The 26425-nt window shown below is 41.0% G+C and overlaps 1 protein-coding gene across 13 annotated transcripts in view; it reads left to right on the top strand.

The window, feature by feature from the left end:
* Positions 1-26425, top strand: part of kcnma1a (potassium large conductance calcium-activated channel, subfamily M, alpha member 1a) — a 151503-nt gene that overhangs the window by 112887 nt on the left and 12191 nt on the right. For 3 of the 13 annotated variants that reach the window (XM_085296691.1, XM_085296690.1, XM_085296694.1), the window contains exons 19-26: positions 8079-8159; positions 11803-11896; positions 15798-15924; positions 16790-17014; positions 17561-17753; positions 21955-22068; positions 23417-23500; positions 25292-25422. In XM_085296691.1, the coding sequence (XP_085152817.1) occupies positions 8079-8159; positions 11803-11896; positions 15798-15924; positions 16790-17014; positions 17561-17753; positions 21955-22068; positions 23417-23500; positions 25292-25422 (1049 nt within the window). Of the gene's footprint in view, positions 1-506; positions 516-4193; positions 4368-7723; positions 7757-8078; positions 8160-9748; positions 10103-11802; positions 11897-15797; positions 15925-16789; positions 17015-17560; positions 17754-21954; positions 22069-23416; positions 23501-25291; positions 25423-26425 lie in introns of all 13 variants that reach the window. The other 10 variants (XM_085296696.1, XM_085296695.1, XM_085296698.1 and 7 more) reach the window with 6 other exon arrangements.

Genomic DNA, 26425 nt, shown 5'->3' with positions numbered 1-26425 from the left:
GTTAGCTGATGGATAAATAATTCAGGTTAATATTCTATGTTTCCATAAAAGGTCACAGGCTGTTACGGTGAGCAGTCCGTTACAGACATAGCCTGGTTTTAAAATAGGTACCCTCCAGTTCCTTCTTTTGTCTGTGCCATTTCAATTATTCAGACGCTTTCTGCTCTGTCAACTCAATAGAATCAACAGGTTTTTCACACTCTAGTTTTATTTACCACAACTATTTACCTCTGTTTGCTTTCCTACTATCTTCATGTCTGAGACTCAGCTGATGGCGTTATGTTTTATCTTATTACATTTGTTGCTGACAAGAGAGTTGCATTAAAAAGATGACAGTTCCATTACTGTAATGGGATTCTGTCCAACTGTATGTTCTGTTCTGTCATGTTTTGTTCTCTTCTGTTGTTTTTTCCCATGTTTTTTTATGACCAGTGACACACTTTTGATGTATTTCCTTCCCTGCTGCCATTGGAAAACACCACTTTATTTTAACTACTCACTGGTAGTGATTTATTGTGAGTAAAATGAAAATGGGTGTCTAATTACCCAGAGTGCAGTGCAAGTGTTTTTTTTTTTTTTTTTTTTTATTTCTCTTCCTTTTCAGCAAATAGTATATTGTATCTATGTTGCATGTTACCGGTGTAGCTTCTGCATCCCTCTCCTCGCCTCCCATTTCTACACCGTGCTCAGAACAAACTGAATCCAAAACAGCAGATATTGAACTCGCACCAGCATCAGGCCTCTGCTCCTCAGAGGCTCAGCCGGCTGATGATCTGATTTGTTGGAGATGACAATTAAATAAAGCGCTACACGATTGGATGCGGCCGATGAGGTGTGCAGTTTTTGCTCACTCTTTGATCATCAAACCAAACACGTATTTGGCATTTAAAAGCCAATCTGCTGCGAGTCTTGTGTCATTACATGTGATTAACCTCTTTATAGTGTATTTGCTCAGAGAAAGAACAGAAGAATAAAAATCTGAGATGTCGTACATTAAAAACAGATTTAGAGGAACTAACACACGGGGGAAAGATCTACTGCTATTTAAAATGATCTGCTTTCTGTCAAAGGTAGTTTTGTGTGGCAGAGAGCAGAAAACGTCCTTCTGGGATGTTCTTCAAATCCTGTTAAGCTACGTTGCCAAAACACAATCAAAACAATCTGGTCTCCCCTTTTACCCCCCTTTGCTGTGATCTCAGCCCCTTTATAAACTCCGGGCCCTGGCCCAGCCTGGGCTGATGTTTCAGAGATCACTGGTTCTTTTCAGAACTGCACGAGCCTTGTGCCTTTCAAACACAGACTGTCGTTGGGCCATTTTGTTTAACTCGCTTTACTGGGAGACAAGTCTAGGATTAATACGCGGCATTGTCATAATTTTCAGTTCCCACTAGATGGTAGTGCCGTGCCAGAGTCTTGTGCGGTAATAGATATCCATAGTTAAATGGTGATGTCTGTAGAGGAAACTCTAATCCCCTGAGACCTGTTCAACAAAATTGCAAGGATCAGATGGGTGCCTTTTTGTTTTAGGATAATAAATCAGTTTGTACGGCTTTACAGATTTATCATCCTTAACATGTTATTTCACATTGCTTTTATATCTATATGTTACAATATAAAGCAGGGTATGGGGAGGGGTGTGCACTTGTGTACAAAGTTGGCTTTTTCAAGCAAAAAAGTATTTGTTTTGTCCACTTTTATGTGCCCCACTCTGACAGGATACTGCACTCTCTGTTAGTTATTGCTCAAAGGTTCACCTCTTGAGCCAGCAGTAATCTTTTTCCTTGCACTGTTGCTGAATAAGGAGGCTTTAGGTGGATATCAGAATGTTGCTTTCTGTGGGACATCCTTCATATTCAACGTAGCACCCTGATAGCTTCTGTTTACAGAATATTAGTGGTTTGTAGGCAGTAGTAGCCAATCAAGCCCACACAGACAGTTGATCAGGGTCGCTGTTATGTTGAATCTTCAGTTAGGAATGCCCTGAAATGGACACCTTGTCATCCTAAACCAGAATCTAGGTATTTGTGAAGTCAGAAGTAAAATACATTGTCTTTGTGTGTGTGCGTGTGTGCGTGTATGTGTCTTCAGTCTTCCATTGCTCCCCTTCCATTTGTCAGAAGTCTACATTGTGGTATACACACTCATGGGCTGCTGTTATTAGGTACACCTGTGACGCTAAATGCAGACCAATACAACAGCTCTGCCATAGAGTCTACTTTTATTTCAATTCTTCATCTTACTCCATTTGTCCACTTGATTACATGCAAAGAGGGTTAAAGACTGAACATGTTTACAGGCCAGAACGTGACAACTCACGTTTACTTAAAAAATAAAGAAGCCTCGTAAAAGCAGAGTTTACAGCAGAGCTGTTGTATTAGGTTATGTTAGATTTCACATGTGTACCTAATAAAGTTGCCAGTGAGCCCACATAATATGTTCCAAGCGCCCAAACAAAAACACCGAAGCAAAGAAACTTCAGCATGACCTGACGGCCTCACTGCACTTGTCCGCCATGTTCCCAAAACTGTTTCATTACTGTGAACAGTTATCTGTGTACTTCTCCTTGTTGCCAGGACTTAAGCTACATTTCCTGCATGCTTTCCACATGCTAGTAAGGCACATATGCATGTCACAGGATACAGCAGTCCCTGATGCATTCATCTTATGGGATATGATCTGTGTTTCCCATTCTTTCCTTGGCCAGGAGCTGAAAACATATTACTTCATTCAAGGTCTTATTTTCCAATGTGAGTCAGAGTCAAAGATGCTGAAAGGTGCCAGACAGTATTAGTCTGCTGTCTGTTTACACCTTGGCAATGAGAGAATGGGGACCAGGGACTGTTTCTGTCCAGAGTCACAGCAATCTAGAGATGCTACTCTGGGGACTTTCACTCCCGCTTCCCTCAGGGTTCAAGGGCTTCACACACCACTCACACATACACTTGGCTGTAGGCTGACTTTTGTAGCTAAAACTTTTGTCTGGCGTAATACTACTTTTACATCCTTTTTTACTTAATTAGCACACCAGATCGTCATCTTGCCTGTTTTCTACTTGGGCGATGATTGAAAAGAAACATAAGTGGACTGGAACCATTTGAAAGATTCACTGGGCTGTATGTGCTGAATTGATGCACACAACAGCGAGCTTGAAAAAAACAAAAACGTGTATGTAAATGCTCAAATGCTTTTATATTGTATGTTGGAAACGCTAGTTGGGAACCAGTTTTGCTGGTTGGTTGAAAGACAAAATTACATGTATTATAATGGCCCGTGAATGGTTATAAATTTATGGTATACGGAGAACATTAGATAAATTCTTTAAACGGAAATTCAGAATTTCCCAGGTACAAACTAGTGTTTAAAATCAGGCACACTGCAAACAATTGATAATTTGGGGATATTAAGTAGAGGATCAAACTAATGGTTATTTCTTCATTTTCTTGTGAATTATACTTCCCATTTGTATCTTCAAACATGACTTCAAATTACATCAAAACAACAACTGTGTAACTAACACTTTAGCGTGTAATAATACCGTTTAAGCACATGCACATCAGAGTGAAGTCCCTTTGGGGAGTGGAGCAGTGAAATTGCAGGTTTTGAATATAGCATGATTTAGCCAGTCTAGCCAGTAGACTAGTGTGATGCCTTGGACAGAACCGCTACAGCTGCATGATGGGATACAGGTACGTGATCCACTCCTTTAGCCAAATGGATAGAGGATGTACAAATGTATGAAACATTGTATGAGGTTTGCTGCTGAAGACATTGCTCATGCCTTTCTTCCCCGAATGCCTCCCTACCCTCTTCCCTTTCTCCCCACCTCTCTTTCCCACTGTTATAATTTTGCCTTTTTGACTTGTTACAGCCTTAGCGCACAGCTTGAACTCCTAAGAGAATCACCAGCATTATGACTGTTGTATTTTTAATTGATAATATTATAATAATAGATAATGTGTCCAATTTAGAGACACTTTTAAAATGGCAAAATGAAATGTGCCGGCTGACTTGTTAAGGTAAATGTAACTCTTGGAGTTTGTTAATATAACTTGGGGCTCAAGCCTGTGGGAGCAGGTGACTAAGGCTTGCACTTTCTGATGAAGTTACCTTCCGACTTCCCCTAGATGTATATTTCTCCTTTTGCCATTAACCTGCTGCTTTTCCTCTCCTCTCATCCCAAAACATGACTGTAGCCAAGATGTCCGTCTACAAACGAATGAAACTGGCATGTTGTTTTGATTGCGGCCGTTCAGAGCAAGACTGCTCTTGCATGTCAGGCAGTGTACATAGTAACATGGACACCCTTCAGAGGGCCTACCCACTTTCCTCTGTCTCTGTTCATGATTGCGCAACCACTTTACGTGCCTGTAAGTTACACCGCCCAACACATGCTGTTACGTGTCTGTGGTGTGTGCTCTGTGTATCGTACCGTGTACCATACCGTACGTGTGTGCGTGCGTGCGTGAGGTGTAATTTGTTTATTGTGACCCCATTGTTTGTGTACCCGTGGTCTATGTGTTTCTGTGTTGTTTTACATTTTTTTTTCTATATTGATCTTATTTTTTTTTCTGTATCTATCTCTCTCTTTCTCTATATCTGGTTAGATTTTCTTTGATTTATAGTATGTGTGGTTGATAAGTGGTGACGTGGCTCAGTGGTGGTGCTGTAAGTACTGTAGATGTTAGACATGTGGCTCCCGCATGCGGCACCAGTCATGCAGTTGTGTGATAATGTCACTGTTGGAGCGTGGTGTTTTATGTTTCTTTTTAACTGTTTCAGGTAAGATGTCTGAATACACAAAAATGAAAGATTTTATTCTGCATTTTAATGATAACATTTGTTAATTGTGCCTTTTGTACATTTACTTTGAAGACTCTTTCAAACCTCTGAGTTAATCCTTTTTTAAGTTTGTACACTTTTCAGTTGACGTAGGTTTTGCTTTTTTCTGCATTTTCTTTTAACCTTGATGAGAAACTATACTAAGATTTTGGCTTTGCTTTCATGTGGATTTTAAATGAATCATAAATGAAATACCGTTTAAGCCTCTATCATCTTGCCAGGTCTTAAAAATGATGAGCAGGGCACAGATAATAATGGAACTGAAATCAAATTTTACTTATGCAACGGTTAAGAAAACATACATGCATTTCCCCCCCACATTAATTGTATTGTTCAGACTTGTATTTCCTGCACTTCATCTGTCCTGCAGCCATTGATAGTTTGTCACATTTATACGGTAGGAACGTGGCAGTGAAATAGGAAGGAGGAAAAAATCAAATGAGAGAAAAAGAATGCTTTATGTAGCTGGGAAGAGTACAAGAAAATAGATAAAGGAACAGCAAAGAGAAGGAGAAATTAAAATCAAAAAGGAAACTATAAAAAGTGCTTCTGGCTTGATAAAGGAAAGGTAAGAGGCCCGAGGCGCCTAGAAGATCGCCTTAAATCTGTTTTCCTTTTGAGTGGATGGGAAATACTAAATTGTTTGTCAATTAGACATGGCAGCAGTAGGCCTAGCTATCAAAGCCTTGGGTTCAGACATACAGATCTGATTTCCTTCTCAACATTCTCCCACCGTCTTCCGACTCAGCCTAGATTAGTGTCAAACATGCCATGATGAGTTTGGCTTGGCCTCTTGTAGTTGGGCCTGCGCTGATATCCCTCGGTACCAATTACTGGCCATTACATGGTTACTGATCTCACTTCTCCCTCAACCCCCTGTAGGATTTCAGGAAAGCCTCCTCTGTCTTAGATTTCTTTCTCTTTTTAACCCTGACTTCATCTGAACAAAGTGAGTTTAGTGAAGGAGCGCATTGGGCTTTGTCAGTCAGGGATTGTTGGATTTCCTTTCCCTATTTCCTCTTTTTTTTTTTTTTTTCCACCAGGCTGAGAGGATAAGACATCTTTATCCACGATGACTTCATACGCTTCTGAACTAATTTTTTTCTTGCACTTTGATTATTGATCTCTTGGATAGCACTGCTTCGTTTAAGCTGCTGTTTTCCTACACGTGCCAAATTAGGGCCACATGTCTGTGTGTAGCACAGACAGCTATCAGCAAGTTAGGATGGCAGAAGTATACAACTGTAAACTGCTTTAACGACTAATACAATATTTATTATGGCAACTTTTAACACAAACTCATTAAATGAGTAATGATATGTATGCAGATGAAGTGGTTAGAAAAATGTAGTTCTCCATTGTTCTTTTTTATTATAGGCAGTTAACATATTACTTTATTCTAAATTCTTTGGCTACATCAAGAGGTTTTTTTGTCTGTAAATGAAACAAGTCTTTTTTGTGACTTGACTTTCACTATTTTAGAAAATCTTTAGTCAGTTAAGAGGTTTCAACTTGGTTTGCTAAGCTCTGGACAAGGGATGTGGGCCTGGGGTTAGGGAGATGGTTTCGGCTTGTCCACAACCTTCTGGGCTGTGTATATGTGCGCATGTGCACATCTTGTGTGCGCAACAACATGCACTTGTATCTCGGTGTCTATGCATGTGTGTGAATCTGCATCTCATTGCTGGGGACCTTATCCATCCTGACACAGAAATTATGTTTGCATTTTCCCAGCCCTGCTGGTTCATCACCAAACTTGCCCTGACAGCTCCTGTCCACCAGGCAGACCTCCACCCCCTCGACCACCCTCCCCCACCCACCCTGTCCTACGCCGCCTCGCAATGCCCCAGATGCTAGCCAGTTAGTCTGCCGCCTTTGCGGTGCGGGCAGATTGCTAGAGACAGATGCCAGGGCCACTGTGGGTCTCTTTTTGAGGATTTGTGTCATAGGCCAGCCCTGGGCCCTCACTGTGACCTTTACTGCTGGAAGATACTCTGGGAGAGAGTGGGGAGTGTCAGCAGCTCTGAGTTCAAGTGCTTACTACATTAGTAGTTCTAGTGGTACCGGTCTTTAATATCTTCTTGGTCAAGGTCAAAAACTGTAATTACCAGAGAATTAACTGCACTGGCAAAAGTGGAGACCTTTGTGAACCCTTTAAAAGTACAACCCCAAAGATCGTGCACTGAGCTCAAGTTATGAAAAAAAAAAACCCTAATTTTTAAAATCTCTATTTGTATAAGACTTCTGGACTGCATGCGAAAATCAGGTATCTATGCATTAGTGCTCTGTTAGCGCAGCTGTTTTGAGCAGCTGTTGTCTGTTTTGGATTTATACATGCACTGAAGTATGTATTCGTTTTCTTTATTTCCCATTGTGGCTTTATTTGTTCCGCCTCACACTTCCCATCATTTTTAGATATAAAAACCCCCCACGAAACTCTATTATAAAATGGGGAAAAAATGGAATTGCTAAATCTACACGGAAATGATGTGACATGTAATGTAGTTCTTTCCTTTTTTTTTTCAAATGTATTAAAACCAGCCATTAGACCGTCATTACATCTCATTACAGGTGTAGTACACTTTCCTAAAAGCATGGCTCACTCTGTGAATGGACAGTTCTTTCATTCATCTGTCTGCCTTTTATGTGCCATCACATCATACTGTAATCAGTGCCACCATTAGGGTTTTACAGTGATTTTTAATTATTTATACTTTCATTTTTTGGTTTGTGCCCTCATACCTTTTGGTGAGACAACATCAGATTTACATTTGATTTAATTTCCATCTACGGCTCTTATGTTGATGTCTTTCCTAATGTGTCTCTTTCATTACACCCTCTCTCCTTGTGTGTGACCTGCCACTTGTCTTTGCATCCTCCCCAGCCAAATATAAGTATAACGGATTTGTCAGATCACGTAAGTGTGTTTCCCTGTCCTTCTGCCATAGCTTTGTGTATAGAGTATAGCTCCCTCAGCATGTCATATAACATTCTTAGTAGCGATGCTTTGCTTAAGTATTTTTGTATTTTTACTGTAAAAAAAAAAAAAAAAAAGGAAACCAACTTTTGAAAAACTTTCAGTGTTTCTTTTAAAATATCCAGTTTATTTATATTTAACTTAAATATGATAAAATCATTTTAACATATTTTGACAGCAAACTAAAGTACTGAGATCATTTTGTGTTTGATAACACTATGTAGATCCATGAAATATTCTTTTTGTATTGTGCTGCATGTAGCAGCAGATGGCGCTACAACACCAGGAAACAGTGGAAGCCATAAAGAGGCTGGCGTTCGATTCAAAGCTGATTGCAATATAGGTAAATCTTTGGTAAATAATTGTTAAATGACTTTCCCCCCCCCCCTCCTTTATTTTACTGGTTAAGAATACATTTCACTTTTGAAATGTTATTTGTCACCTCTAACACTTTGTGTCTACATTTTAAATGTATTTGTTATTATTAGGCATACTGACAATAAAGGCTTTTTTTTGGTTTCCTTTATTAAATAATGGCTGCCTCACCTGTTAAGCAAACTAAAAGGAAGCGCAGTAATCATAAGGTTTTTTTTCTTCCCTTTTTTAACTGTAAAGACCACAATGCATGGCTTTAAAAAGCTCTTTCATGCAGTTGCAATGCAGCTGAAGAACAAAGCTCGCTCATGCAGCAAACACTGTAAAGGCAAAGCCAGCTTAGCTCACATAGTAAAGTAAACATTTTTACTTGTTATTCCTCCGCCTCATCATCCAGTTTACATTGGGTCACGGCGATCTGATAAGGCTTGCATGCAGGACAGTACCGTCATGTGATTATCATTTCAAGAAGGGACAGTTGCCGTCTGGGTTGTTCAGGATGCACAGTGGACCTGCCAGGGCGGGTGAACACTCTGTAACGCTGCACGTGTTTGACAAGGGCCAGATGAATCCAGGAGCTATCGGTGGCGCCCTGTAAATCAAGGAGGCAGCTGACGGCTGGGATAAACGTCTGTTTATCGCCCAGGGCCACCCAAGCATGCTCTCTCCTCCAAACAACCAACCAACCACCCTTCAACCAAAGGGAGGAAAAGGGCTCCGCCTCTCCAAGTCAACTTTGCAACCAGATATTTTACTCATCTCCCACTGCTGTCTTCCTACAGTGTGCCATGACCCTTTCAGTACATACAAACATGCAGGTTGACTCTGCAGCCACAGATGGACTGTGTGTGAGTGTGTGTTTCTGTGAGTTTGGTGAAACGACTTGCTGAACATATTTGGTACATATGCGAGTATTTATTCTCATACTCAAGCGATTTAGTGTAATAGTGAAAATTCCAAATGCTCTGTTTTTCAACATTTTTCATGCGGAATTAAATCACACTTGTGTACATAATCCAAAAGGAATCCAATACATGTTTAATGATTAGATGTTTTGAATTTATAATATTATAAATATTTAGTTCTATGTGTTGACATTATTGTGGTGTGCCACGCTCACTTGAAGTGACAATATCTAATTGGTTTTGACTGGCTTTAGCCAAGCCATGCCTCTGCTTTGTTCTACCCGAGCGCAGCACAAATGAGAAGTAAAGTTAAGAGGCTTCTAATGAATTTAACACAAATGAAAAGCAAATTAAGAAGGCTTCAACTATTTTTAGGAAATTCTACATGGTTCCTGCCTTTATTTATTAACATTATTATTAATATATTTTTGCTTTAAGCTGGTTCAGTCAAAACTTAAATTGCATTTTTTCTTAAATAGTGATCAGATATTCATTTTAACATACTGTGAAATAATGATTGTTTTATGGAATTTACCCTGAAATATCTATTTAACAAAATCTAATTTGAAATACAATAACACTTCTTTTCTCAGTCATTTCTGAGCATTTAAAGCAGGCGTTTTCACACTCTTTGTTCTCCACTATTTGACAGTAACGGATGAAGTTAGACCGCCTTTTCAAAACAGAACACTTAAAACCACCGGCTGCATCTCCACCTCCATCACCTCAAATGTATTCCTTCCCAATGCCCTGCACCCCAGCCAGGACCCCCTGGTCAGCCCTGGCACAGTCAACATCCCTCTCGTTAATAACCGTAAAGGATGCCTGCTCCACATGCGGCTGGGGCCCGGGGACGACCCCTCGCAATTGCGCTTCAGTATCTCGGGTCCAGGAGACGTGGCGACCAGATCCCTGGCTGAAAGTCGACTGAACCGGGCCCGCAGTCTGCCAGTGAAATACCGCTGCCACCCCAGTAATGCCATGCTGCTCAGTCACAGTAGGCACTGTAGGTTGGCCCCTTAGCGGGATGCATCAGTCAGTAATGCTGTCCCGTCTCTTCATTTTGTCTTGTTTGCTGCATGACGGCTCACTCTGCTGGAGCTGCTGCTGTTGTTTCTTCTGCTGCTTTGCACAGATCTGGCTGCTAGTGCAGTGGCTGCTACTGTCTATATGAGATAACTTTTAAGCGCCGGGATAAAACAGGTGAATTTACTGTAGACAACGTGCTATTTCAGAAGTGGCTCTAGGTGTTGTGAGCTCAGGGATTTTGCACTAATATCATTATGTAGTGGGGAAATGCAGCGTGGTGTCCGTGAAAGCAAAAAGTTCAATTGTTTTAATGTTAAAAAATTAAGTTTAAACCAAGAGGAGTTTGTCAAATGGTATAGCAAGGAAAGCATACTTTCTGCTGTGTGGTATTTTCAAAGTACATCAGAGAGAGAATTATTTGTAAAGTGTAAAATGCTTGTGATATTAGCTATTCTGATTGCCCAATTGCATAAAGGAAATGTCAGAGAATGACATTTTATTAGAAGGCAAAGCCATATTTCTTATCTTTTATTAGCAGAATTAGGTGACAGCATAGAATGGGTGCTCAGAGAATAATGAAATTCAACATGCTTGGAATAACCGCGGCTTGCAGCGCGCACATTGATTTGCACTAATATCATGCTGTGTTATTGATTTCTAACCAAAGGACTAATGCGGGTTTGAAGTGACGGTGCACTTGACATTTGCGCTGGGAGAGCGTAGATTGGATAAGAGTATCTGGGTGCCTGTCTGAAAGCTCTTGAAACTCACAGACAGTGAAGAAGATCAGACTACTGTTAGCTTGACTGAAATCTTCAGACAGCTGGGCCTGGACTCACTCCGGCTGCTCTTTCTCATTCTCTCTGTCTGGCTGGGACTCAAGTAAAGTTTCAGAAACAGTGTTTTTGTTTTTAGATGATTTTTTTTTTTCAACCTAGCGAAGCATGGCTGACAGAAAACAGAGTTCAAATGTGATCAAATAATCTTTAAAAAAACAAACAAAAGAGGACTATAAAATAACACAGCATTGTTCAGCAAAACATGAAACAAAGACGCTGTATATTTAATCCGACACAAGTTTTCACAAGTGTTGGGGTTCAAGTAGTTTCATTAGGAAGTCAACTACGCACTCAAAATTCATCTCCATAACCTGTATTTATATCATTGTCATTGCTTTTGCCCATGCCCCAGTGACAATAACAGTCTGTAGCATCACATTGCAATTAATGCTTTAGGTAAGCATGGTCACTTGGATGTAAACTGCTAGAGGTCCAACCGCCTGCAGAGTTCGGTGGGTGAACAGACGCAGTGAAGTGTCAGTGGAGGATGTGCAATATTGCACCTTAGTATAGCCACAACATGGGGGACATTTAAAAAAAAAATTCTTATTTTTTTAAATAAACCTTCCTTTTAGGTCAGGAATTGTTTTCTCTCCGTGGTTTCCTCCGGCTTTTTTCAGATTTAATCATTTGTCCATTACTAATATTTTCTCTCTCTATTTTTATTTCCCTTCCATTTTGACACATTGAATTATTAATTTTCCTTTTCTTGCGTTCAGTTTCTTTTTTTGTGGTTTGCATTGAATGATTGATTGATTGTTGCCTATTTTCATGTCAGGTCCAGCTCTCTTTCTGAACCGTCTGTCTCTGCTCTGACATTGTGCGCATGTGTTTTCAGTCGAAGACGAGCATCCGTCAACGCTCTCGCCCAAAAAAAAGCAGCGCAACGGAGGGATGCGAAACTCACCCAACTGCTCGCCCAAAATGATGAGGTAAGAGATGCTGATTTTATTCTTCTTCCAGCCTTCAAACTGGGAGTGAGAGGAAGACAGATATAAGGAAGATGGGAGGGAGCATGGGGAGGGGGGGGGGGGGTATGTGTCTGAGAGATACTTCAGAGGCGTATGCTGCTGATGGTGAGATGGTGGGAGTTTGGATGGATGGGAGGGGGCAAATTAGGGGTGGCAGAAGAGGGAGGTAAGAAACTCTGTGAGTGAAAAAGAGAAGAGAAATGCCCTGTTAGGTGCTGGCTGTTTAGGATGGCATGCTGTCAGCTGTTAATGACAGAGCTGAAATAATATTTCTGTCATGAAAAGCGGCTGTGAGGAGCCGTTTGAAAACTCCTCTGGCTTTAAAGACCCAGCTGTCACCTCCTCCGTTCTGGTCCACATGTACTCCTTAAACAATGCTGGCACTAATGACACCACCAACCAATCAGAGAGACCTGCATGGTTACTTTGCCCTCGGGCTACTCGTCTATTGTGGGAACCCCTGTGAGTAGTGTATCTGGTACTTAAGGCCATATGCGAGATGTATCGTCACAATCAAATATGAATTCAAATATTACCTTCCTTTTATCCTGTCCTTTGGAATTAAACTGCTGTTAATTGATTTTGAAAGATAAAAAGGGTAGGTTTTTGTGCTCCTCTGACTGCAAGGCGGGGTTAGACGCACGACTGAGAGGAAAATGCAGGGAGGCCAAGCTGTGCGGGTTGGGACGGCGGGATGAAGGCACGGTGGCGAAGATCTAACAGGACAGAAACACTCATAGCTACACTGCTCGTCTCCTAATGAGAGCGAGGGTTTACATTAAGGAACTCTAAAGAGAGACCTCGTAATATATATAATCTTAATCTTATTTATGGAATTTAAACCCTTTAAAAAATAAGCAAACTCTAAGGTGGAATAGTTAACATTTCCAAATAAAGTCAATATAAATATGAGCTATTATACAAAGTAGTTCTGTTTTGTTCTCTTTCATACACTGCATAATGTTTTCACTTATTACTGTACCATTCTGGTTGAGTGCCGTGTACGTTAGCCCTGCTAGTTTCCCTCAGGCAGCAATCCTCCTACTGCACTGGCATGCCTATGTGATTTTTGTCCAGTATAGTTGTCGGCCTCCCCCTCACAACAAAACAAGCACTTAATAAGCCTTCACACTTGCCAAACCATTAGCCCAACACAGAGTCATACCCTTCAGTCTAGTTCGCAGCAGAGCATCAGCTCAGATGCCCTTGCTCAGAGGGAGCAAACTGCTACAAAAACAACGAGACACTGGCACATTTCCAGATAACTGCTTGTTTTAAAAGGTTCTTTAGTTTGCCTAACTTAAAGCACAAAACCTTTTCTTCTCTTCCTTTTCTGCTTAGAAGACGGTCCCCGTTTGCCATGTAATATATGCATCTGCGCTTTGATCTCGCAGTGATAATAATCCTTGCGAGTTATTTACTCAGTTTTGAAAACGCTTCAAAGCGGTGTCAAAGTTTTCTCTGCTTTAGGGTTGCTTCTGTATTCTGCTGGCTCTTGGGTGCTGGGATGACAGGTCCTCTGTTATAGGTGTAGCTTTTTCTTTTTTTTCCCTCCAAGTATTAGCCTTTAGCAGAACATCAAATTACCCATCGCAGTCCACAGTCCCTCCCTCCACCCCTTCACAGCTGCCCCTGTCAACATATAAGACCATATATATTATATAAACCGTTGTGCTTTGCGAGGTGGATTTTATGCAGAATGAAAAGTGATTGTTTGAGGTAGCCTTAGGGATACTTTATTCAACAAGCAAGAAGGGGGAAAACACAGTGGAGAGCTAGCAAGAGAGCGAACATACGTATCAAGTATGGTTTTTACAGGACTCGCAGCCTGAAGGCCTTTGTAAATAAATAATGATCAACAGATTGGCTGTGGGCTTTTGAAAAGCATGCCTTTGTCAGTTTGCATGATGGGAAAAATTTTCAAAGCAAGAAGCTGCCTTCGTAGTCTGGCAGAGAGGGATTGGGGGAGCACGCCCATCCCCAGCTTTGTGACTGCAGAGTGATACACTGGAATAATTCAACTCTGTTTGAAATATACTGAGGGAGAGGGTACGAGAGAAAGAAAGAGACAGAGAGGGAGGGAGGGAGGCACCGGAGTGAGACATGCTGTAAGGGAAATACTGTTTGTCCTCCATAAAAGTGCATCTGATAAAATATTGTATTTCACCGAGCACAACATTTAGTTTGCATTCTGGTACAATGCTAGAAATTAAGCAAAGTTCACGTAATTCTGCATCTACTTGTTCAGGACTGAAAATTCTCAGCAGAGAATATCTGCATTTATCTGTCACTTCGCTTGCTATTTGGGTGACATTTAGGAGCCCTGTGTTAAATAATTTATTAGTAGCCAATCCAGCTTGTAAATTTCCTAATGAACCGCATTCCTGCCGTGGCGCTAACACCATCCCATCCCACCCCACACCCACACAAACCTTCACGATGGGTCATGACTGACAACACGCATCCATTTGCAGAAGATGTCACAGTATCATCTGCAGCTGATATCCCTTGGGCGTGGCCCCGTAGCACAGACGTCATGTCTGCTCTGCCTGAGCCTTGTGGTAGGTTCAACCCGAGGCGCGGAGAAGGAAGAGGAAGGAGGTGTGCGGAGCCTGTGACAGGCTGCCAGTCACACCGCTGACAGCTCTGTGAAAGATAGCTGTCTTGGCAGTGAGAGGTGGAGCGGCAGCCCGTCTGCATGCGCCAGTCAGCCCCTGTGTGGAGGCGAGCAGAGCTGAGCAGATTGAAGTGACGGGGGGCTCCGTGGAGTTGATTGGCGCAACACGCGGCTCTGGATGAAAGATTCAGGCTGAGTGTAAAAACACTAAATGCTGTCAGTGTTATTATCACCTGCTCTAACTGATAGAGGGGAGAGGGGGGGAAAGAGAGGTGGAGAGAGAGAGGGTGGCTAATTGACAGCTTTTTTTTTTTCTTTAACTTTAACTTTTGCCTGCGATGGCATGCAATCCAAATGCAGGTTGAAGGAAGAAACAACATCAAAGCCTTGTCAGTGAATGACAGTGTTGATAGAGGATAGAGAGAGTGATACTGAGAGAGATGTATGTCAAATTCTTGAGATATTTTCTCCCATATTACTCACATGTCTATCTCTGCAGTTTCCCCCCCCCTTTTTTAGGAGTATCAGCAGTATTGAATTTTCATAATTTTTCTTAAATTCTCAATAAACTACATTTACATTGCTGCAAAACAAGGGGCCTTTGTGGGAAAACAGCACTTCCGCCGTTTATCTTGACTCTGTGTTTTTGATGACATTTTCTGGACCGTGTTCAGAGGGGCTGTGAGAACATGTCTTGTAGAATAAGTTCAAGAACAGGAGAGGCAGCGTAACAACACTGACAGGAACCCTTTCATGGTCAGTGTTACAGCAGATAAAACTCAGCAGCCCACTGCTGTGGATTAGCCTGTTTGGTTGTGACATGCTGCTGAAACATTAATGACCATCAGCTGGGAAAGCAAAATGTGATTGGGCAAATTCCTGAAATATTTAAAGTGCGAGCCTGTTGGAGCTTTTACTGTTTGCGCCACATGGCGTCAGGAACTGGAAGAGAGGGTAAAAGCTGGTAATTGGCCTTGTGTTGTCATGCCATTCAGTCAGTAGTACTCACATCTTGCTGTTCTCCTCTGTACCACAGTGAGCACAAGGGTCATTGACTTTTCTGATGCCTCTACATAGGGGATGAGACAGATTGGAGGGAAAGATATTCTAGTTATGCAGTGCAGTAGAAAGTTTCATACTCTGAGAATGAGATGGACTTTTAACGATCAGACAGCACAGATATCAAGAAACCCTGCCTGGCTTCTGCCACAAAACAGCCTAACGTAAATATTTTCTCTTTTCCAGTCGACACGATCCCCTTCTAATTCCTGGAAATGAACAAATTGAGAATATGGACATGAACGTGAAGAGGTATGACTCGACAGGGATGTTTCACTGGTGCCCTTCAAAAGACATCGAAAAAGTCATCCTGGTAAGTGGGGCAAAAGTTCTGTAACTGCTACCCAGTGAGGGGAAAAATAGTGTATATAAAAAAAGAAGGTACTAGTAAGTATGCTCAGGAGCAAATGTTTCCCCTCAGTACTGCAGTAACACAATCACATACTAATGTGTATTGAAATTTCTCTCACTGCCTCTCTGTTGTTTCAAGGTGAGTTTGTTTTTATATTTATATATACAGTATATGTGTATATCCACCAAGGAATGAGTGAGCAGCATTTCAACACTCGGTGCATGACTTTGCTCAGATGCTTTAACGAGACGGTTTAAAGCATTTATGTTAGTGCATAAATTGTTTGTGTAGGATCAAGTAGGAGGCGCAGTCACCTACTGTGCATAGTAAAGATACGACATATCTTTGCTTTGTCTAAGACTCGAGTGACCCAGGTGCTGTTTTCACTCAACTCAAGGGAATATGAAGGCTGCTTCACCAAAATGTTTCAGATACACAGATAAACATCATTTGCTGCCAGCTGAAAATATGATACAATTTGCAGCTGTACTTTTTTATGAATGTAACAGTTTACAGCTTACATTCGTGCGTGTTTAATTTGTCTAATGAAGAGCTAATAATAAAACCAAACACATGGTTAATAAATGATTACATGTGGATATATAACAGTTTATGTGATGCCTTTAAGCACATTTAAACTCTAGATATGTTGGGGGGGTTTTAACTTCATGCACCTGACCCAGTTTTCTGTTATCGGCACTCATTTTTATTCTGTAAACCTGTGTTTGTCTCTATGTGCCTCCTCATCTCTTTTCTGCCTTCGCTTTTTTTCCTCATTCTCTGCTTTTCTCTCCCCCCCTTCCCCGTGTCCCTCTCTTCCCTACAGACCCGGAGTGAAGCCTCCATGACAGTGCTAAGCGGCCATGTAGTGGTCTGTATATTTGGGGATGTCACGTCCGCTTTAGTGGGGCTGCGAAACTTGGTGATGCCTTTAAGAGCCAGCAACTTCCATTACCACGAGCTAAAGCCTATAGTTTTTGTGGGCTCGCTGGATTACCTTCGGAGAGAGTGGGAAACTTTACACAACTTCCCCAAGGTCTCCATCTTACCTGTGAGTGTACTACTTCACCTGCATGTTGAATATCTGTCCAACTAGAAGGCGCTGACATTTTAAGTTGCACTCATGCTGAAATCTTTCAAGCGATTGTCATTTTGAGTTTGATCGCGCATTTCTCAGTTGAATGATTACTTCATGAGAGCTCAGTGAGCCTCCCTCATCCCTAGCAGTGACACATCCTGCATATCCAAAGTGGAGTTTATGAGCGTTGCAGCTGCAGTGCCCATCACAGATGGCGTGGCTTGCTGCCTTAGAGCTTGTTAGGCCTGGTTTGACTGATGATCAGAGGAGAATCACAAACACAGCCCTCAGCGCAGGCTAGCCTTTAGATTAGTCCATGTCTCTGAATCTCCAACGCCCGGTTAGATCAGTGGAATGTCATCGCCTCAAAACAAGAATACTTGTTAACTAATTTCCCACAGCCCCACTCTGCTCACTTCTTAAATTTATTTTTCTCTCCCCCATGTCTGTCTGTTCTCTGTGTTTTGCTTTCTCTCTCTCGCTGTCTTGCTCTTTCTCTGTGTTCCCCTCGCCCTGAAGGGTACACCATTAAGTCGGGCAGATTTAAGGGCTGTCAACATCAACCTCTGCGACATGTGTGTAATACTGTCAGCCAATCAGAACAATATCGAAGATGCGTCTCTGCAGGATAAGGAATGCATCTTGGCAACACTCAACATCAAATCTATGCAGTTTGATGACAGCATTGGGGTCTTACAGGCTAATTCCCAAGGTAAGAAGTGTCCCATTAGACTCCATGTACACTCCTGGCCAAAGGGGACAGGTTATGGGAGGGAGGAAAGGAGAGTAGTCAAAAAATGGAAAAGGAAAAGAGGAAAAGACTGGAGGGCAGTGAGAAGGCCACATAGGAAGGGTAGATGTAGTTTGTCGAGCACAGAGTCTGCTAAGCGCTCATAACTGAAATTCTCTGAAAGTCTGCTTTGAGTCTCGTCTGTAAACTGACATTACTGTAACTCTAACTGAAGATGTGCACACACAGAAACATTGTGTTTATACCTTCATCAAGCCTTTGAAGAGTGTTTACTCCGCGCAATTTTCTGATGGTTTCAGTCTTGTCCCTGGCAATTAGATGCTGCTAAACCTTTGATAATACTTTTTAATGATGTAATCAACATGACTGTGTCATTTGATGTTGTTCCCCCTGATCTGGAGTCTGGCAGATCGTCTGGAACAGATTGTTGATGTTTGCAGACAAACAGACGAACCAGGCATCCCATCAGGCCTCATCATCATTAAGCAGCTAGTACAAATCACCAGGCAGGCCAATTCAGCTGCTCCTCATTAGTCACAACAAAACAGCAACACATGCACGCACACACCTCAGTGCTTCATAGCGTGCGCACGCGTTTGGGTGCGTAACACACTCGGTTACTCATGCCAAGGCATCCTATCCACAAACATTCACAAACAGGTGATCCTCAGTTTATGATTAGCTTGAAAGGTTCTACATGCCTTGAGGTAAGCAGTTAGTGCCACCACAGCGACTGTTGTAAATACAAATCAAAGTGAAGGTTCAAGAGGCCTTTTTTTTTTTTTTTTCTTTTCGTAATGGAGGGCATATCCACATTTTTATTAGAATGTCGATGCAGTTACTTCTCCAGCCTGTGTGAGCGATACGCTGTCGATAATAGTGCCAGCAAGCAACAATCGGCAGGAGTAAATCTGAGAGCGCGTCCACTCTGGGGAGCACTACTTGCAGAAAGCCACGTCCATCCAGAAGCTCGCAGGTTTATGTCTTCTAACCCAAACCAATGGTTTGAGACTGGCGTTATCAATAACCGGGTCTTACTTTAACGGCCCATTTAAGAAAACACAGTGACATGCAATCATGCATACATAAGAAAATACACTCATATAACCAGGCGCTGCTATTGTATCATGGGTATTGCTGTGAGGATTCCTTCCTCCTAGCGATGCTCTCATTCAGACGCTGTCTGTGGAATTTAGAGGTGCAAATGAATAAGTAAACATGCGCTTTCCTGGGGGAGAGCTTCCCCCGGCTGCTGTAGCATGTAGTCAACCACAGAGCATAGCTGTGCCCGCAGGGCTACAGGGATAAGGGGGCATGTAACCCAGATCTCACTCATCTATTGTAGATTGTAGCTGAATAAACTAAGTTACAGTCTAACAAAAGCAAAAGCCAGCGTCTTTGCTTTGGGGCATCATTTTCATTTTTCATTAAAAAAAAAAAAAGTTAGCATTAATATAAAACATATAAAAGAGGAAAATTGACTGTTTTAAGTATAATTAGGCAATTCAAGAAGCATACTGTTATTTCAATCACAAGGACACAAGACTAGTCTATAAAGATAAACAGTGTCTTTCTTTAGAGATAAACAGTGTTTTTCATATGGGTCATATGAAAAACACATTTGAGCTCTTCTGTTTTTCAGTGCTCAGTAGAGGCTCAGCTCTCTGTTTGGATTTTGCCAGCTCACACTGCATAACGACTTTTGAGCTGTTTGTAACCTAACAGGTTTTGAAAGCAGCTCTACAGCAGGCCTCATGTATCCCTGTTCTCACCAACGCCACTTTCTGGGGTTGCGCTGCGCAGAGTGGAAGGCGCTCTCCTACGTCTTCCCACAGTCTTCATGTTCACTATGATACAATAAGCGCGGCGTTTTAGAGGCAGAATCCAAAAAACTCGCTGTCACTCTCCAGTGGAGTAAACATCATCCTTTATGGACATCGACAAAATGATGCTTGCACTATCTGAGCTGTGCTCCCTGGTTGAAGTGTCAAACCGCTGCTATCTCCTAGTTCAATAATTGGTGTAACAAAAGTTATGATTATCCATGCTTCAGTTCAGTGTGTGCTTCCCGCTGTGTACTAAACTATTTGGTGCCTTTTCCGTTGCAAAGGGCTGAAAGATCTCTTTTGTAATGTAAGCAGCTCATTGAGTTTCTTGACAGAAAGGCACGCACACACTCGCACACAGAGAGAATTTGCAAGCCTTTTAAAACTTTGTGACCTGAATATATTCCCTGCATTATGTTTCCTTGGTGGTGGCACTATAAGCTGACATTTTGCTGTAGTCAGCATTAAATGATGGATGTCAAAACACAGTTGATGCATTATGCATATAGCATTACAGATTTAAGGTGTTTACTTGTCACTTTGAGGAAATGCAAAAATGTGAAGTCATGTGAATTCATACTCCTGTCACTTGCACTTGTATTTCATGGTTCTGTGCCACACCATTTTCGATAAAAGGTTTTCAGGATCCACTTCACCAATTTTATTGTAACAAAATGAACAACATATAAAATTTATGTCTGCCAGTTGATGGAGGGATGTGAATGCTAAATATGTCTTGGCTGACCCCTAAAAGCACAGTATCACTATTGCAGTTTTTAGGCAGGCGCCTGCTTCACTTAGCTGCCTTCTTTGTGTCCGTGTGTGTTCTTCAATCCACACATTTGAATCGCACATAAAGTGCACATCAAAAACTTCATGCTGGGTAAGATAGAATGCATCTGTAATTGTACTGATGCAGAGTTTTAGGTCATGCCCTCATGCCGGTGATACTTCTACAATAAAACATATAGACTGCACATTTTTGTTTTGCTATTTGTCATAAAGAGTAAGACCCACATTAAGCCGATACACAGTGACGACATTTAAGTTGGAATCTGATTTTTTATGTTTATTAAATTATTATGCCTCATAAAGAGTAGTCGCATTGGTAATAGCATTATATGTTTGAGGTGAAACAAAATTAAATTAAATTCAAAAAACACCACAAAATGTAAGTTAGGGCTCAAAGAATAAATAATTAGTAAATTAGTAGGAAAACATTAGTTAAAAGTAACATATTGCTATAACTTTAATAATTTTTTATTGTTTTATTATATTTTATTTATTCAAATGTAAATAGTAATAATAGAAACCTATCAAAATCATGTAGTTATTTTTTAGTATAAATTGAAGCTGAAGCAACAGTTTTTTCTTTAAATGCCCAGTCGTGTGAATTCAGTAGCTTATTGAACCATCTTAACTCCAATAACTTAAAGTAATTTTTTTCTGCATGACTTTATCCATCTCTTACATCTTTGTGGGAAAAGTTTGACCCAGGCTTCTTTACAATGTTGCTTCAGTTCACTGAAGTTTGCAGGCATTCATTTATGCACATGTCTCTTAAGGTCCTGCCATAGATTCCTTATTATCAGTTTGGGCTTTAACTGGCCATCGCTGCACCTCGATTCATTTTATTCTCAGCCATTCTGTTGTAGATTTGCCTCTGTGCTATACACTATGGCCAAACCTCTCATCTTTGGTCTTGTCCTTCCAGAGGACAGTTTCCAGAAGCATTGGGTTTTGTTTGTTTTTTTTAAATTTAACTTTCTTAAACTGAAATGCTGTTATATAGTAAAAAGAGGTTTTCTGCTGGCAGCACCTCCAAACAAGCCATACTTATTCTGTCTGTTTCTACTTACATTGTCATGAACATTAACCTTTAACATGCTAATTGATGCCTATAGGGTCAAACCTGTAGCTCTTGGGTTTTATGCAGTTTTTTTTTTAGCTTTGCCTGGTCTAAACTTGGGGTGATGCTGGGATGTCCACTATTGGGAATATTGTGGCATTGTGTTAACGCACACCCAAATGTTCCAGACCAGCACACTGTCAAAAATTGTGTTTTTATAGAGGTGCTCACACTTGCTGATGGTCAGTTAATCAGGTACATTTGATTAGCAGCACCCGGCTGGCTTTAATGCCTGTGGAAGCAGTGAGGGTGGCATTGAACTGAAAACTTTCTTTTTCACATGACTTTATTTGTATTAAGTAGATATTAAGATTTAAACCCTTTACATCAGCTATAAAGTTTGCTGACCAGCCTGAATACTTGATCCATAACGCTGTTTTATCTGCTGATGTATTCAGCCTATGTCTTTGTTTCCGAATGTGTAAAGGTTTCACGCCTCCTGGAATGGACAGGTCATCTCCAGACAGCAGTCCAGTACATGGCTTCGTGCGTCAGGCATCTGTCACCACCGGATCCAACATCCCCATCATCACAGAACTAGGTAAAACTGTTTCCACCCACCTCAGTTGCAAACATTGCATGTTACATCCAGTAACTACCAGTCAACTCATTATTCATTTCCAGATGTAGACACACAGAGCTAATAATCTCAGGCATCATTCTGCTATCAAAAGTTCCAACTCATTCGAGGTCAAACAGACTAAAGAATGCACGGTGTGGAATTTTTGTCCACTTTCATGTTGTTGATAGCTTTGCCCAACTCAACTTCATATTCGGATGTGGGTTACTGGATCCTGCAAGGTTTTTTTTTTTTTGTTGTTTTTTTTGGTCAAGTGGTGACTCAACATAAAGGTATCAAACACGCACTTTCGGGACAAAAGCCACATCTCCTGCCATTTGTCCACTAATGGACAAGAGAAACTCAGCCTGATGGAGAGAGTGAGAGAGGGAGAAAAGGGAAGAGAAAAGGTAGAAGAGGAAAAGTGCCTTGGTTGCAAAATGGGTCCATTTATTAATCACAATACCACTGGTTGTATTCCCAATGGTGATGGGGACTCATGAAACTTTCAGATCTCCGAGGGGCCTTCTAAAGCACTAGAGACTAGCTACTCTGTCTCCTCTGACCCAATTAGGGAGCAATGGAGCATGAGGCCAGCTAAGAAAAGGCCAGAAAGAGAAAGAAGCTGCCTAATATTACTTGTAACCAGCACAGCCATTACCTGAATTGAGCCTCTCCCATTACACTCCTAACCGCATATGTAATCATCAAAACTAGATAGTCCACGTTAGAGCCAAAGGCTTCTGTCCTGGACCTTAATGCTCATGGCTCTGGAGTTGCCTCTCTGCATGGTCTTTGCTTAGAAAATTTTCAAGCTGCAGCATCACTAGATGTGATAACATTGTCTTTTAGGAAAGGAAGAAGTAAGAGAATACAAAGGGAAGAGTGGCTGCATGTCTTACGCCAAATATATGCTGTACTTACATTGTCATATGTTCAGGTTACAGTGCCAGAAGCATATTAAAGTCACTTTCAAACCTAAAAAACACGCTTCATCTGAGTTTCGTGATCAATTTTGTTTGCATGGCGTGTGAAGTAGGTGTGTTTATGGATAAGATCCTTTTCTTTATCCGTCTCACTGCTTTACCATGAAATTATTTATTGTTGTTGAAGCGGCAAGGTGCTGTGACAGCTCGGGCTTCGTATCTACTGTGCACTCTAATCCGGGGTGCTTCACTTTTAGACACCGGACAGCCGTGAATATTTCAGAGTAATTCCGAAGTTGACGCGAGCAGTCTCGAGACACCCGAATGCCTTTACTGCAGTCTTTGAAACTGTTTCAATAACGACACAATTTCTCCCTCTCTCTGCACTGTCTCATCACCATTAGCTAAACCTGGCAAACTACTGCCATTGGTTTCACTCAGTCAGGAAAAAAAAAGTGGAACCAGCATACAAATGATAACAGAGCTGGGTAAGCTGAGCCTTTGTCCTCTGCTGCCGTTCGTTCCCCCTCGCTCCGTCGCTCCGCTCCTCATCAGCTTGTCTTGATTTATCTGGCTGCAGTCAAGGCTCTCGCCGCTCCCATGGCTTCACTTTGAACACATTTTTATCCTTCGTTCTGGCTGAAATTGACTGTCTTGTTTTGGCCCTCTTTTTACTGATTTTTTTATTTTTCTTATTTATTTTGGGGCATTTTTTTTTTGTTTTCTTTCTTCCAGTTGGGTTTTTGCAGAGCTTCGCTAGGCCTTTGATCATGTTCAGTCTGTCCTTGTGGCTGTTTTCATAGCAACACCCCCTCGGCCTCTCACCACCCCTACCTCCCCTCCTTGCCACCTCCACACACACACTAACTCCCGCTTTCCCCCCCTTCACTCCGTTGGCCCAGGCCCGTTTGCATCAGCCCCCTTCTCTCTTTGACTGACATTTTTGTTCCACAGCTCACAGGAAACAAGGGAAGAAATCAAATTTCAAAAATAACAACAACGAACAAAATCTTTTAAGCTGTTTGTTTATTTTTAAAATGTATTTTTCTTTTTTTTCTTTCCCTCATGCCATAACTCTGAGGCACAGATACTGCACAAGTCAAACAGAAAACTTGTGTGATGCTCTCTTTTAGAGTAATGTTGGCTCATAGATTCATCGCTGTCCACTGCTGCTAGAAATACATTATAGGGAAAAAGATTTGCAGCAAGAACTCATTCTTTTATTACACTTAAGAGGTTTTTAAAAAAAATCCATTTATTATCAGGCTAGTTTCATTTAGACTGTGCAGATCATGTTTTTCTTCATCATAATATAAAAAGTGTGTTGTTATCTGGTTTTAATTTGACTTTCGGGGCGCAGGTAAATATGTGAGATGTATCTCCACAATGGTGATGATGTGACAAACACATCCATCAAGAAGGAATTTCCTAAAAAAAAAAAAAAAAAAAAAAAAAAACATAGCATGTCATTAAGTGCATGGTTTTCTCATGTGAGATAGTAGCCATTGTTGAAGTCTCAAATTTTACTTTTTAATGAACCCTTATAAATATATAGATATATGCTTTTTTTAAAAATACATATCTGTTTTTGTTTTTATGTATGCTACTGTCACTGTATTTTGAAATTCTGTGCAGTTATGTACCTTGGATAGCAATATAATAAATAATAAAAGGAAAACCAAAATGAGTATATAGTAGCTACAGAGATGCTAAGATTGGGGACTTCTTCAATGGTTATCTAAAGTTGTGGTTTGCCTAAATGTATGAAACGCACCCTGCATGTTATATACAGTACATAGAATTACATATATTACAATATACATATTAAAAAATGAAAAAGGTATTTTATTCAGCAACACATATTTGTCACATTCCAAACAATTAAACATATGAGGACAAAAGAAGAGTATTTTTAAACTTGGGCATCAATTTTACAATAATTTTTGATTTCATGATCAGTGGAAAACATGTCAATTGTTTGGAGAAGAAATGAATTTTATTTTATTTTCTCGTGTTTTAAAGTAAGTGCAGTGGTGTATATATGCAGTGAGATATAATGTGCATCTGATGTTGCATTATATTGGAAGCTCCAACCATACCGCAATACCTATATGCCTGAGACCTTCTTCTTCCATTACTAAGATGTGTCCTAATCTTTTAAAATGTAACTCAGCATTTAAAAAAAAAAAGAAGAAGAAGAAGTGTATCGTATGCTATTAAACTCTCAGGTGTGCACTTCACTCTGCCCGTCTCTAACTCGGCTGTGTCCCCTCTCTCAGTGAACGACTCAAACGTTCAGTTCCTGGACCAAGATGATGATGACGACCCAGACACAGAGCTGTACCTCACTCAGCCCTTCGCCTGCGGCACCGCCTTCGCTGTCAGTGTACTCGACTCCCTGATGAGTGCGGTGAGTTCCTAAACAGACTGAAAACCCACTGTGCTTGTTTTAAATTTTACAATTTTTATTTTTGAAATTCTCCATCTGCATGCTTTAATAGCTATATTCATTAGAGAAGAGTTTCAAATAAAGTACATAAAGACTTAACTGCATGCTGTTGCTCAGGTAGAGACTGTAGATTAAGGAAGAGTTAAGACATTGCATTATGTTAATAAACCCAGATCATTTCCTTATTTTCCTTATTTACAATTAAATTGCTTTAGAACAATAAATTTTCAGATGTACCTGTACTTACCTATAAGTTACAAACTCAGCTGGTGTATATAATAAAAAAAACACATCCTGAGATGATGTGTTGACATAAATTTAAGTAGATGCGCAGTTTTGGCATTTCAAGTAGGCAGAAGTTGGTAAATGAAATGGCACAGTACATTGATCACATATGCCTGCCAACTCCACTGACATCAGAAGAGAAATAGTTGGCATCACTCACCCTAAGTGTTGACTGTTTAACTTTCAGGAGTTTTATTTTAACAAAGTAAACTAAAAGTTAGTGTAGTAGTGGTGATATATGTGCAGCTAGAAAGGGGCCAAAGAAATGCTGTTTTGTCATTTGTGATCACTGAGCCGGAGATAAGAAAAAAGATGAAATGGGCAGAAAACAAGCTACAGAAAAATTCTCCCTCTCCCGATGACCAAGTGTGTTGTTTCCCTTTGGTGCTGTGATGGCTTAATTCCAGCAGTTCTCTCTGCAAATAAGGGGTTAGAGTAGCGTGCAAAGCTGAGCTGTGCAGGGAGTATAGCGGGCGTCAGCTGTAGTCTGGCACTGGTCAGAGGTGAAGCCAGCTAATGGACACTGCTCATCCATCATGAGGCTCTGCAGGCCTGTCAGGGTCCCAGTGAGGGGCGCTGCCACTACGGCCCGTCTGCCTGGTGACATCAGCTGTCTTCACTCTTAGCAAAAGCAGGTTCTGATCGGCTTGAAGGACAGGAGAACCTGACACTTGCAGAT

The sequence above is a fragment of the Mchenga conophoros genome, linkage group LG13 (genome assembly GCF_057382185.1).
Source record: "Mchenga conophoros isolate Kocher_MC1m ecotype Shallow Benthic linkage group LG13, M_conophoros_male_GT1.1, whole genome shotgun sequence".
NCBI lineage: Eukaryota > Metazoa > Chordata > Actinopteri > Cichliformes > Cichlidae > Mchenga > Mchenga conophoros.
The sequence above is the reverse complement of the archived record's forward strand: the minus strand, read 5'-3'. Positions and strand labels throughout refer to the sequence as shown.